Source organism: Myotis yumanensis, unplaced genomic scaffold (assembly GCF_028538775.1).
Source record: "Myotis yumanensis isolate MYYU_CA2020_CCGP unplaced genomic scaffold, mMyoYum1.0.hap1 SCAF_3, whole genome shotgun sequence".
In the NCBI taxonomy this organism is placed as follows: domain Eukaryota; kingdom Metazoa; phylum Chordata; class Mammalia; order Chiroptera; family Vespertilionidae; genus Myotis; species Myotis yumanensis.
Window position 1 is genome coordinate 111,269,442 of NW_027223754.1, and position 13,909 is coordinate 111,283,350.

General features: G+C 37.5%; 1 protein-coding gene across 10 annotated transcripts in view; it reads left to right on the plus strand.

The window, feature by feature from the left end:
* Positions 1–13,909, plus strand: part of ZMYM2 (zinc finger MYM-type containing 2) — a 164,164-nt gene that overhangs the window by 122,573 nt on the left and 27,682 nt on the right. For all 10 annotated transcript variants that reach the window (XM_070409361.1, XM_070409363.1, XM_070409367.1 and 7 more), the window contains 7 exons: positions 1,143–1,272; positions 1,966–2,081; positions 4,548–4,719; positions 6,227–6,352; positions 7,405–7,499; positions 9,557–9,725; positions 9,907–10,058. In XM_070409361.1, the coding sequence (XP_070265462.1) occupies positions 1,143–1,272; positions 1,966–2,081; positions 4,548–4,719; positions 6,227–6,352; positions 7,405–7,499; positions 9,557–9,725; positions 9,907–10,058 (960 nt within the window). The remainder of the gene's footprint in view (positions 1–1,142; positions 1,273–1,965; positions 2,082–4,547; positions 4,720–6,226; positions 6,353–7,404; positions 7,500–9,556; positions 9,726–9,906; positions 10,059–13,909) is intronic.

A 13,909-nucleotide genomic window follows, 5' to 3' on the forward strand; every position in this document is an offset into this window, starting at 1 on the left:
AGAGTACCTTAACTTTAGTTCCTTTTGCACAGAGCTTCAGCTAATTTTCAATTTTGTGTTTTTTCCCCCCAGTTGCAAATAATGCTACAGTGAACATAGTGAAAATATTTGAGAGACTATACGTTTCTGAAATTACATTTGTTGTGACATGGGAAATATATGACTTAAAGTTTGGTAATATATTTGGTAATTTTTTAAATCATTTTTCTTATCCTTTCAAAGTTAGTAACATGTATAAGCTGCTTATCCAACAGAGGGAGCTAGAGTATCACATAGACATACTAACTGCAGGAACTTTTTACCTTCCTCAAATAAATTTAAGAGCCAAAGTATTTTAAAAATTCTGACTCATAACCTTGGTTTTGTACCTAAAAATGAGGTGTGTTATTTTTTTCTAGGTTTTTTAAAATATATTTTTATTGATTTCAGAGAGGAAGGGGGAGAGAGAAAGAGAGAGAGAGAGAAACATCAATGATGAGAATCATTGATTGGCTGCCTCCTGCACGCCCCCTACTGGGGATCGAGCCTGCAACCCAGGCATATGCTCTTGACCAGAATTGAACTTGGGACCCTTCAGTCTGCAGGCCAACACTCTATCCACTGAGCCAAACCGGCTAGGGCTTGTGTTACGTTTTTATTTATTTATTTTCTTTTTTAAAAAAAATATATTTTATTGATTTTTTGCAGAGAGGAAGGGAGAGGGATAGAGAGTTAGAAACATCGATGAGAGAGAAACATCGACCAGCTGCCTCCTGCACACCCCCTACTTGGGATGTGCCCGCAAGCAAGGTACATGCCCTTAACTGGAATCGAACCCGGGACCCTTCAGTCCGCAGGCCGATGCTCTATTCACTGAGCCAAACCGGCTAGGGCTGTGTTATGTTTTTAAAAGACATGCTGATGATATCCTTTGAAGATAACACAGATCTGTAGAATGACCAATTACTACTGCTTTGCCCGTGGCCAGGATAGATTCCTTTTATCCTAACTGATTCTACCAGATTAAGGCTGTGGTAAACATAATATTAATAACACAATTTAGTTTTACTCTTACTGTCTTCCCTCCACAGGCACTAAAAACCAGATTATCTATTCCCAGCAGGAAGTAATATAAAATAAAATGTTTCTCTTTGCCTCTGTAGGGTTCAGCACCACCCCCTTCTCCAACACCCAACAAAGAGATGAAGAATAAAGCGGTTCTTTGCAAACCTTTAACAATGACAAAAGCTACTTATTGTAAACCTCACATGCAGACCAAATCTTGTCAAACAGGTAACTTTGGGGGAATTTGACTTATACACTTCCCTGTATTTATACCTCACTTAATGAAATTCCCGGTTTTCTCAAAAGTAGGCTATGAATAAATTTACTTTGTCATTTTCTGTTGATTTCGCCTATTTAATTTTAGACATTTCCTTGGGAATATGACATATTATTTTAAATCATTTATGAAAATTAATCTGTGATAAAGGCCTAGGATACAAGTTAATGTTACCAGTGAAATAATGTCATGGCAAAATTTTTTGGCGAAGACCCACTAAAGTTATAGTACTCCCTCTGATCATCATCTCTAAATGTGATCTGTAATAACAGCAATGCTGTTTCCTTCCCAGAATAAGATGAAATAATTCAAATACATATTTTCATCAAATTTAAATGTTAGGTATATTCTGATTTTTAGATGTAATCTTTTTGTGGGGGAATCTGTAAGTTGTCAGGAACTATATATTGTTTTTAAAGGTTGTTTTCTTTCTATGAAAAAAAGCTCTTAATTCTATTTGTACTCCCTATAAGACAACAGCTACTTTATTCAGGTTTTGTTTTTTTTTCTGAAAAGTGGGAATTTATTTTAAATGAGGACTGAGACACTTAAGTTTTTCTTTGTTACCATATTATTATTTTAACACTGAACGCTTTGTAGCAGTGCTAGTTAACGAGCTCCCTCATCGCATGTTGCATTTGCAGATGACAATTGGAAGACAGAGTATGTCCCAGTGCCTATCCCTGTGCCTGTATATATTCCAGTGCCTATGCACATGTACAGCCAGAATATTCCTGTCCCCACTACAGTTCCTGTACCAGTAAGTTGGATTTCAACTTATTTTCCATTGTGAGATGTATGAGTCATGGGTGGGAGAATGGTGCTGTTGCAGTTACTGCTTCAGTGAAGCTAGCAAACGGGGTTGAGTCGGCCTTTCTTCAACAGTTAACTTATGTATAGGTGTGTGCTTGAGTCTCAGTTGGTGATGGCTTTGTGTAGAATTGGGTATATGTTTATCTTTGAGAGTGAAGTTCAGCAGATGCCTATGTTTACTTTATTTCCATTGTATTTTATATTAGTTCATATAAAAAAAATATTTGTGAAGCTGTTTAAGGCTTAGAACTGAAACATGGGTTAGAGTTGTATATCAAATATCATTATACTTCATTATAAATCATTTGTAGTACTTACTACTCTATATCAGGGCTGGTCTATTGTAGCCTCCTGGGAAACAGCTATTGGTTTCATTAAAATTAAGATGTAGAAATAAATTATCTGTAATGTTATTCCAGCTCTAAAATTGCTGGTAGTTTTTTTAAAATAATATATCAGTTAATAATATATTAGATCATTAATCTTTACTTCAACCATGAACACTGGTGGAGATTTTTCCAGGTGGCTACTCTGTGCTTATATGTCATACTAGAGGCCTGGTGCACTAAATTTGGGCATGGGTGCGGTTCCTAGGTCTGGCCGGTGATCAAAGTGCGAGCGTCTTGCATGGAAGGGCAGTTTCCAGCTGACCTCTGGGCTCTGGGCAGCACTGGGGCCTGCGTGCCCCCCCTCCGCTTGAGTCACGGCACCCGAGTCCCCACTAGGAGATGCAGTCAGCGTGGCCAGATGCCATGGGCCGGGGCGCAACATGGGCCTCTGGGCCGCCCAGCAGCGCCACATGGAAGCCAGGCGGGCAGCGTGCTCTCTCCCAGCCGGCCTCACAAACCGGCTCCTGCATGAACACATGGGGAGCCCGACCAGCCCCTGCAGTCCTGGTGGCTGTGGCCTGGCTCACCTGGAAGCCCATTGGGGCCTGCAGTGCCGCCAGTGCCTCAAGCTGATGCCCGCCATGTTCTGTGCCGCCCTCTGGTGGTCAGCGCACATCATAGTGAGCGGTCGAACTCCTGGTCGAACTCCTGGTCGAGGGGACAATTTGCATATTAGGCTTTTATTATATAGGATATTTTACATATCGTATTATAAAACATATATACATATACATGGTGGGAGAAGCAGGGGGCTTCCATTTCTCCCTGTCAGCGTGTCTGCATTACTCAATGCCTGGTGCTTAATAAATTTTAGATATTTTTCTTATAATCATTGTTATTCCCCAAGCAGAGTACTGGTTCTAGCTTCTATACTCCCATAGTACTTTTATATATATTACTGTTATAACATTAATCCTACTGCATCACTGTTGCTGGTTTATATCTGCCTTTTCAACTGTACTCTGAATTCTTTGAGTGCAAAGAGTACTGCCTGTTCATCTATATATCTTCAGATTTTAATGCAGAACTTGGCAGATAAGCAGGCCATAGATAAGAAATATATTTAATCTCTCTTGCCAACTCTGATTGATAATCCTTGCATGAAATGATGTGTTGATGATAACTTAAAAGTTATTTTTCTTTAATTTTTATTTCAAAAGGCAGTTGCTTGTATTCTGGGCTTTCTTGTCATAGGTGACATCTTAGTCATGTTTTTGTTGTTGTTGTTTTAATCCTCACCTGAGGATATTTTCCCATTGATTAGAGTGGAAAGGAGGGGGAGAGAGAGGGAGAAATATCAATGTGAGAGAGAGACACATTGATTGGTTGCCTCCTGCAGATGCCCCAACTGGGGCCAGGGATCGAGCCTGCAACTGAGGTACATGCCCTTGACTGGAATTGAATCTGGGACACTTCAGTCTTTGGGCCGACGCTCTGTCCACTGAGCCAAACCAGCTAGGGCAGCATCTTAGTTTTGATAGGTGTTCTTTTCAAGGTTTTTATCCAATACTAGAGGCCCGATGCACGAAATTCATGCAAGAGTAGGGCTTCCTTCCCCTGGCTGCTGGCACCGGCTTCTCTCTGGCACCTGGGACCCGGGCTTCCCTCGCAGCTCCGGCGTTGTCCGGAAGGTTGTCTGGAATAACATCCAGAAGGACATCCCGTCTAATTAGTGTATTATGCTTTTATTATTATGGATGGAATGATAAAGTAGACCATGTGTCAGAATAATTTTTACTTTAGAAAAATACCTTTAAAATTTTTTAAAAATTGATTATAGAGAGAGAGGAAGGGAGAGAGAGAGAGAAATATTGAAGTGAAAGAGAAACATCAATCAGCTCCCTCCTGCACATCCCCTACTGGGGATTGATCCTGCAACCCACGCATGTGCCCTGACAGGGAATTGAACTGGTGACCTTCTGGTGCATGGGATGATGCACAACCAATTGAGCCACACCAGCCAGGGCTAGAAAAATACCTTTTAATGTTGAGCAAACCTAACAGTAAATACTTTGGTGAATTAGGTGCCAGTCCCTGTTTTTCTGCCGGCCCGGGTGGACAGCAGCGAGAAGAACCCTGCAGGAGCTGAGGAGCTAAAAAGTAAAGTTTCTTCAGATCCTCTTGATACCGAATTGCTCACAATGACAGACATGATGACTGAAGAGGAGGGGAAAACAAATGCTGCTAACATCAACAGTGAGCTACACTGTATTACACCTTGTGGATGAGTGTGTTGTTGGTTTTTACTAAGTGCTGTAATTGTTATAGTATGTTCCAGGGCATTTTAATCCTTGGTGTAGGAGTGGAGGAAGATTGTAATAGAAGTGTATTTTATGTTAAGAGAGCCAAGCTATATCTTGCCAGGTGCTCTCTTATGGGAAGTCCAATTTTAAGAAGAAATTTGTAGGGTCCTTTTTTAAATTGTAAAAGGATTTGACTTGCATGATCAACTAAAAATTATTCTTGTTTTAATGGACTAGCTCAGATAGAAAACTAATTTGTAGTAGGCTTTAATAATCCAGACTCTTATTTTGTAATAGTTATCCCCAATTTTGTTTTATTGATAATACTAATGTCATTTGCATGATCTAAACCAAGGTTTATTGTAACTTCTGTTAGGGCAGTGTTTGCCAAATGGTATAGCACGATGAGTGTGTTGTGGATGTTTCTGTCTCTTAGAATATTTCTTCCCCTGAGTCCTCTGGTGACAACAGTCCTGTTTCAATCATGAGCTAAATCCCTTTAGAGTACAATAGAAACACTATAAATTCTATATATTTTACAATGTGACAGTATTTTTGAAGCACTTTGTTAGGGAGTTAAAAATGAATTTCATGGATTGAGACCAGTTTTTTTTTTAATTGTTTTAAAAATATATTTTTACTGATTTCAGAGAAGAAGGGAGAGAGAGATAGAAACATCAATGATGAGAATCATTGATCAGCTGCCTTTTGCATGCCCCCTACTGGGGATCCAGCCTGAAACCTGATCATTTGCCCTTGACCAGAATCAAACCCAGGACCCTTAGTCCGCAGGCTGATGCTTTATCCACTGAACCAAACCAGCTAGGGCTCAGGTTTCTATTTTTTTAGTGAACACACAAAATGTCAGCTTAAATTCCCTTATAGAAAGGGTAGTATTTTGTCAAACCTTTGTTTCCTTTGTGGGTGTGCATGAATGCTTGTCTGTCTTTCTGTCTTCCACTAGCATCCTGAACCTAGATAAAATGCATTTCTTACTGAGGGCTGCAATACAAAAACGCTTGAAAGCAACTGATCAAAATATTAGAAGACAATTGTTTATAAGTATGTATTGAATGACATGAAAAACCTAGGTCACAATTCAGGGAAAATGTTGAAAAATTGCAGTTATCCATCCTCATTATTTTACTTTTGACAAAAAATTGCTTTTAGAAATACTTTCAATATCAGAGATGATTTACTAACAAAGCATGCCTATTAACTTTTGAAAAGGGCCAGTCAAAAACTTACCAGAGTAAAAGTTTTTGTGTATTTAAGATTATCTAATAATTATAAAGTTTATAGTAGTTAACTTCAAGATAGCTATATATACCTTTTCCTTTTGTGACATATTAATATAAGGATTCTTGTTTTGCATTTACAATTAACTGACTTTCTTTTGCCAGGTGTAGGTATCGTTGAGTTCTTTTTTGATTTCTAATGACAGTGTGGATTGATTACAGGTGTAATTATTGAGACTGACATAATTGGTTCAGATATCTTGAAGGACTCTGACCTAGAGACACAGTCCAGCATGCCTGATGTACCATATGAACCAGACTTGGATATCGAAATAGATTTTCCAAGAGGTATTCAAAGTGCTATTTTATTCTTTTAATATGAACCTATGGTTATGGAATTTAGTTAATGGAGTCATAATTGTGGTTATGATCATTAGGCATTTAGTGTTCATGTCATTGCATTTACTGTTAATATTTGTCTTTTATTTTTTACCCAAATAAAACTCAACAGTTAACTTCTTTTTAAAAAAATATATTTTTATTGACTTTAGAGAGGAAGGGAGAGGGAGAGAGAGATAGAAACATCAATGATGAGAGAGAACCATCGATGGGCTGCTTCCTGCATGCCCCCCATTTGGGATCAAGCCCACAACCGGGGCATGTGCCCCTGACCAGAAGAATTGAACCCAGGACCCTTCAGTCTGCAGGCTGACGCTCTCTCCACCAACCCACACCAGCTAGGGCAACAATTTACTTCTGAATGACTCATAGGATTGCTTTGTAGGGACTTAAGAATTTTTTAGAGCCTTAAAAAGAAACTTTCTCAAAGTAATTCATTATATAAAATTTTGAAAATAGAGAAGGATAAGAAGTGTTTGTATTTTTAAAAAATTTAAATAAAATATCAGTAGTAACTTTCTTAAGATCCTTTTGAAAATCAAGTTGATCTTCAAAGGGAAAAAGTATTATCAGGTCTTTTGTTGTAAAAGAAATGTGTTCTACTTTCACTATTTTCTTAATCTATTGATGACAATTAAGCACATTGAATTGAATGTAAAGCATTTTATTTTAGGAAAGATTTAATAGATTGAAACAGATTTGTATGAGACCATTTAGATCTTACAATTGAATTTCAGGTTATAATAATTTTTCTGATACCGATTTACATGAAAATTTCATGTTGATATTCATTGTACATATTTGTTAAGAGTCTGAACAGGTTTTATCAGAACTCATAGGCCATGTTAGGTACAGAAGATCATTTATTCTCCACCCCAGCACAGGTTGTTCCCATATACAGGTGCCTGTTTACATCCTTTGGCTATTTATTTATTGGCTGTGTTATATAACATAAACCTCTGCTATTACATTTGGAATAAAAGTTCTGATTTCTTTGTCAGCTGCTGAGGAGCTTGATATGGAAAACGAATTTTTATTACCACCTGTTTTTGGGGAAGAATATGAGGAACAGCCTAGACCTCGATCTAAAAAAAAGGTATAAAATTAATAGTATTTTTGCGTTTGGTTAATATCTCTATATAGTAATATCTCTATACAGCTATAGAGTAAGGATACAGTGGTGCTCACTTGTGCCTGAGAATATGGAAAGATACTTTGTTTTCTAGATTTTAAGAGGTAAAGTCTTTATTACTTCATTTTTAGGTAATAAAAATGTCTCAGATTTAATTGTAACTTCATAGAAGAAGAGTAAATATTATTGCCACTTAATTTTTTCAGTTTTATCTTGATAAAAGGTTGACATAGATAAAAGGTTGACATAGTTGCAAGTAAATTCAATTCTTTGACAGGAATTGAGACTATTTTCTAGGGAGTTGTTTTTTCCATCATTATTATTATTTTTTTAAATATATATTTTATTGATTTCAAAGAGGAAGGGAGAGAAAGATAGAAACATCAATGATGAGAGAGAATCATTGATTGTCTGCCTCCTGCATGCCCCCTGCTGGGGACCGAGCCCGCAACCCAGACATGTGCCCTTGACTGGAATTGAACTCGGGACCCTTTAGTCCACAGGCCAACGCTCTATCCATTGAGCCAAACCAGCTAGGGCCATCATTATTATTTTTAAAATATAATTTTATTGATTTCAGAGAGGAAGGGATAGGGAGACATAGAAACATCAATGATAAGAGAGAATCATTGATTGACTGCTTCCTGCACACTGCTTACTGGGGATGGAGCTTGCAACCTCAGCATGTGCCCCAGCTGGGAATCGAATTGTGACTTTCCTGGTTCATAGGTTGATGCTCAACCAATGAGCCACACCAGCTGGGCTCCATCATTATTTTTGACTAGAGGCCTGGTGCACGAAAATTTGCGCGGCGGGGGCGGGGGGTGTTCTTCAGCCTACCCCTCTCACAGTCCGGGAACCCTCAGAGGATGTCTTACTGACCGCTTAGTCCCGCTCCCCACGGGGAGCGGGCCTAAGCCACAGTCTGGCCTCCCTCTGCAGGAGGCGACCAGGCTGATCAGGGGAAGGCACCACCCCCATCACCTGCTGCTGCTGCCACTGCCAGCTGTGGCTGCAGTGGCTGCGAGGCCTGAGCCTCGGCGTCAAGGCTGCCGAACCCATGGCTGCCTGAGCCCTGGGCCTCGCAGCTGCTGTGGCTTTGTCCAGATGGATGTCCGGAAGACGTCTGCCCTAATTAGCATAGATGAGACTAATCAGTGATGTTGGAATATGCAGTTGATTATATCCAGTTTCATTTAAGCATATCAACACATAGGAAGACATCTTGGACACTAATAGATTCAGGTAGGCCAAATTAACAGGTGTAATTTTAAAAAATATTTTAACATCAACTTTATTTCTGATTTCCAACATAAATTAAGGTCCAAAGGGGAAAAAAACTTTCACAAATTTCCCCCAAAAGAAAGAAAATGAAAAAGGAGTGAGTACCCTGCAGTAGAATATAGTTGGACTTTTCACATCACAAAAATTAACTCAAAATGAGTCAATAGACCTAAATGTAAGAACTAAAAAACTCTTAGGAAAAAAAACTCTTAGAAGAAAACATAGGCCTCAATCTTCATTACCTTGGGTTTCTTAGATATAACAGAAAAAGCACAAGGAACAAAAGGAAAAAAGATGAATTGGATTATGTCAAAATTTAAAACTTTTGTACAGCAAACAGTGCCATCAAGAAAGTGAAAAGGAGTTGAGTGGTCATTTCCTTTATGGTGGAATTATTATAAAGTTCTTCAGTTTATCTCTTACATTAATATTTATTATCCTTTTATTTCAGATTATTAGTTTATGTCATATATTTATTTTCTCATCAGTGACTCAAAGCAGAAGTTAATAAAATTTTATTGTACACAATGGTTTATGTAGAAATATGGCATTCCTGCAGATATATTTCAATGCATGTTATAGGTAACTATTCTCAGATTCAGGAATACCAGTCAATTCTAAGAATATCAATATATTCTCTTTAATTTGCATTTTTTGATTGATGGCTTACATAAAGTCATGAAATAATATAGACTTTTTTTAAAAAAAGGAGATTTACAATGGTGTTTTACTAATAGGGAACCAAGAGAAAAGCTGTATCAGGATACCAGTCTCATGATGATAGTTCTGACAATTCAGAATGCAGCTTTCCTTTCAAGTATACATATGGTGTAAATGCATGGAAACACTGGGTCAAAACTAGGCAACTTGATGAAGATCTTCTGGTATTAGATGAACTAAAATCTCGTAAGTGTTCTGATTTTGTTTTCCCTATGTCCTATTTAAAACCAAGATTTTTGTTATTAACTACCTTTAACTTTTAAGTGTAGCTGTTACTTTCAAGTTCTTACATAGAATAAATTTCAGGGGCTTTCTTAATCTTAAGACAGTAAGTAATAGCAATTACTAATTTTTTATTTCTTTTTAGCTAAATTAGTAAAGTTAAAAGAGGATCTGCTGTCTCACACCACGGCTGAGCTTAACTATGGGCTAGCCCATTTTGTCAATGAGATCCGCCGACCAAATGGAGAGAGTTATGCACCTGACAGCATCTATTATCTTTGCCTTGGAATACAGGAGGTTAGTAATTTGCAGGCTAATTTTGAATATAATGTTAATAAGAAAGGTTGTTGTAGTAGTTTTTGGACAGAAAAATGTTATGCTTTAAGAATATTAAAGATAACTTTATGGGACATAATGATTCATTGCTTTACCAAGAAAGACAAAAAAGAAATTTAATCTATGAAAAAAATAGGATATTATAAAGGATTTTCTGAGCTTCTTTGTAATTAGGTATTTCTGCTATCATATGCTATATTCTTAAAAATTACCACATTCTTCAAAACTCTGTGCGAAAACGAAAAAGAACAGGCCACTCAAAACGTCTGTATCTTTTGTAATACGCCTGACAAAGTTGTATGTTTGTTACCATACGTAAGATAATAACATCATTCCCTACTACAGTCCCAGGTAAACGAATTAATACTCTGAGGCATGATGCAGATATGTATAGATCCATGCTGATATACATGTGAACAGAGAATGTCTGCTTTCTTCACATAGTCTGTTTCAGTATAGACTGCTCATGTTTTTCTAACATATTAGAGTAAGTACTCATTAGTTCTTTGGAATCATCTTACAAAATGAGGTCATTCTTTAGGGGTTTTAAATAAACTTCAGCTGCATGTCTGTGAATATGGAGTGACTTTGTTTTCCATAGTAGGCAATAACTTCAGTTTCTGAAAAAATTGTATAGGTTTGAGCCTAGAGGTCAGAAAGGATCCTCGCTTCACATCCTGTGTGTATATAAATGTGGTAAATAATGGAAGCAGATCTTATGCAGGGTTTTGTTTATAGACCTTATTTAATGTTAAGCTGCTAACAGCATATTGAAATAAGTTACTGAAAAAAACTAGAATTGTCTTAATTTGTATTTTATTTCTATTCTCTTCAGGATAGATATTTTCCAAAGATTATGAAAGTGGTGTGGGGAATTAACATATTAGCTGTACATTACTGTGTGTTCAAAGGCCATCACATATTTTGTAGTAACAATCTAAAAGAAACAGAGAGGTTTTGTTTCTTCTACTCCAACTTGATAGATTTACATGTACTTTGAGCTTCATATTTATTTGGCGATACTAGGTTCGCCATTCTAAAATCCCAAAACACGAGAACCAAAATTTTCATGGAAACTCCTTTGACAATAAAACCTGACTTGAAGAGTTGTGATGCAGTTTTCTTTATTATACTTTCAAAAAATATTCCATCTTAACCCAGCCAGTGTGGCTCAGTAGTTGAGCATGGAACTATGAGCCAGGAGGTCACAGTTTGATTCCTGGTCAGGGCACATGCCCGGGTTGCGGGCTCGATCTTGCGTTGTCGGGGGTGCAGGAGGCAGCTGATTGATGATTCTCTCTCGTAATTGATGTTTCTATCTCTCCCTCTTCCTTCCTCTATGAAAATATATATTTTTTAAAATTCCGTCTTAGGATATTAACTGTAGACTTCACTGTAGAATTGTTAATGTTTCTAAATAAGTGTAATGTGCTTCCCTAAACCAGTGGTCGGCAAACTCATTACTCAACAGAGCCAAATATCAATAGTACAACCATTGAAATTTCTTTTGAGAGCCAAATTTTTTAAACTTAAACTATATAGGTAGGTACATTGTTATTAACTTAATTAGGGTACTCCTAAGCTGGCCTTTGCTAAAAACGTCCTCAATCTGATTTAGATATGTTCGCTGAGGATTGACCCCTTCCAACTCTCCCATCCACACTCGTATACTTGTTTCAGATAGACTAGCGTGGATGGGAGAGTTGGAAGGGGTCGACCTCAGCGAACGTACCTCAAAACAATGTACCTCCCCTGCACTGTGTATCCTGCGGCCCGCCTGCGCTGCGTCTCCCGTCTCCCGACTGACTGACCGACCAACCAACCGACCGACCGACCGACCAACAACTCCCACTTCTTCTAACACCACTTCTTCAAAATAGACTCGCCCAAGCCGAAACCAACTTCTGCGCATGGGCCACGAAGTTTCAGTCGCACTGTACGTGCGTGCCCGCATGTGGTATTTTGTGGAAGAGCCACACTCAAGGGGCCAAAGAGCCGCATGTGTCTCACTAGCCGAGGTTTGCCGACCACTGCCCTAGACCACTCTAGGAATGTTGTGTAATTATGTACATGGTCTGTGTTTCCTCTGTAAAAGTCCCAAAATTATGAATTCTGAAACATATCTGGCTTCAGTGGCTGTGACACAGGGTTTTAGAACTGGGTATATATTTTCCCTTCCACTTTTATTATGTTTTGTAGTAAAAAGGAGTAGGCATAGCATTTGTAAATATGCTAATTCTCCTTGGGAGCAAACAGGAGGTGGGTATTACTTCTTTGTGTTTCTACCATGCTGTCAACATACAGTAGTTCGCACTCACTGACCTGGATGATTGCTGTGACTATTATACAATAGACCTATATATCAAATGTGTGTATAATTATTTAAGGTAATTTTTTATAAAGAGAACATATATGTCATCATTTTAGAAGTAGTTCAACTATTTTTACTTTATTTTTAATAATTAAAAAAAATTTTTTTTAATCCTCACTCGAGGATATTTTTCCATTGATTTATAGAGAGAGTGGAAGAGAGATTAAATTGCCTCCTACATGTACCCTGACCAGGGCCAGGGAGAAGCCTGCAATCGAGGTACGTGTCCTTGACTGGAATCGAACCCGGGACCCTTTGGTCTGCAGGCCAACGCTCTATCCACTGAGCCAAACCGTCCAGGGCAATTTTTAAATTACAGTTGACGTACATTATATTAGTTTCAGGTGTATAACATAGTGATTAGATATTTATATAACTTACAAAGTGATCACTCTGATAAATCTGTTACCCATCAGATAGCATACATAGTTATTACAATATTCTTGACTATATTCCCTATGCTATACTTTATATCTCATGACTATTCTGGAACTACCAATTTGTACTTTTTAATCCTTTCATCTTTTTCACCATCCCCGGACCCCCTCCTATTTGGTGACTGTCAAAATGTTCTCTGTATCTATGAGTCAAAAAAAAAGAAAGTCTGTTTCTGTTCTGCCTGTTTATTTTGTTTTATAGATTCCACATATTAGTGAAATCATCTGACATTTGTCTTTCTTTGTGTGACTTATTTCACCTACCATAATACCATGTAGTTTCACCCATGTTGTTGCACATGGCAAGATTTCATTTTTTTTTTTTTTATGGCTGAGTCATATTTTATGTATGCACCACTTCTTATTATGTTGGCTATTGTAAATAATGCTGCAATGAATATATGGGACATATGTCTTTTCAATTTAGTGTTTTGGGTTTCTTCAGATAAATACCCAGAAGCAAAATTGCTAGATTGTTCTTTTTATGGCCTTTGGTTTTAAAGTCTGTTTTGTCTGGTATAAGTATTGCTACCACAGTTCTTTTTCTTGGTTTGTTTTCATTTTAATGAAATATCTTTTCCATCCCTTTATTTCAGTCTGTGTGTGTTTCTTTTGATTTGAAGTGAGTCTCTTGTAGACAGCATATGTAAGGGTCTTATTCTGTTGTCCATTCAGACACCCTATGTTTTTGTATTAGAGCATTTAATCTATTTGCATTTAAAGTAATTGTTGATAATTTATTGCCATTTTATTCAGATTTTTTTTTCTCTCTTTTTAAAGAAGAACAGACCCTTTCACATTTCTTGAAATACTGATTTGGTGATGATGAACTCCTTTAGCTTTTTTTTTTTTGTCTTGGAAGCTGTTTATCTGACCTTTGATTTTAAATTTTAGCTTTGCTGCATAATCTTGGTTGAAGGGTCCTTATTTTTCATCACTTTGAATATTTTGTGCCAATCTCTTTGGCCTGCAAAGTTTCGGTTGAGAAATCAGTTGACAATATT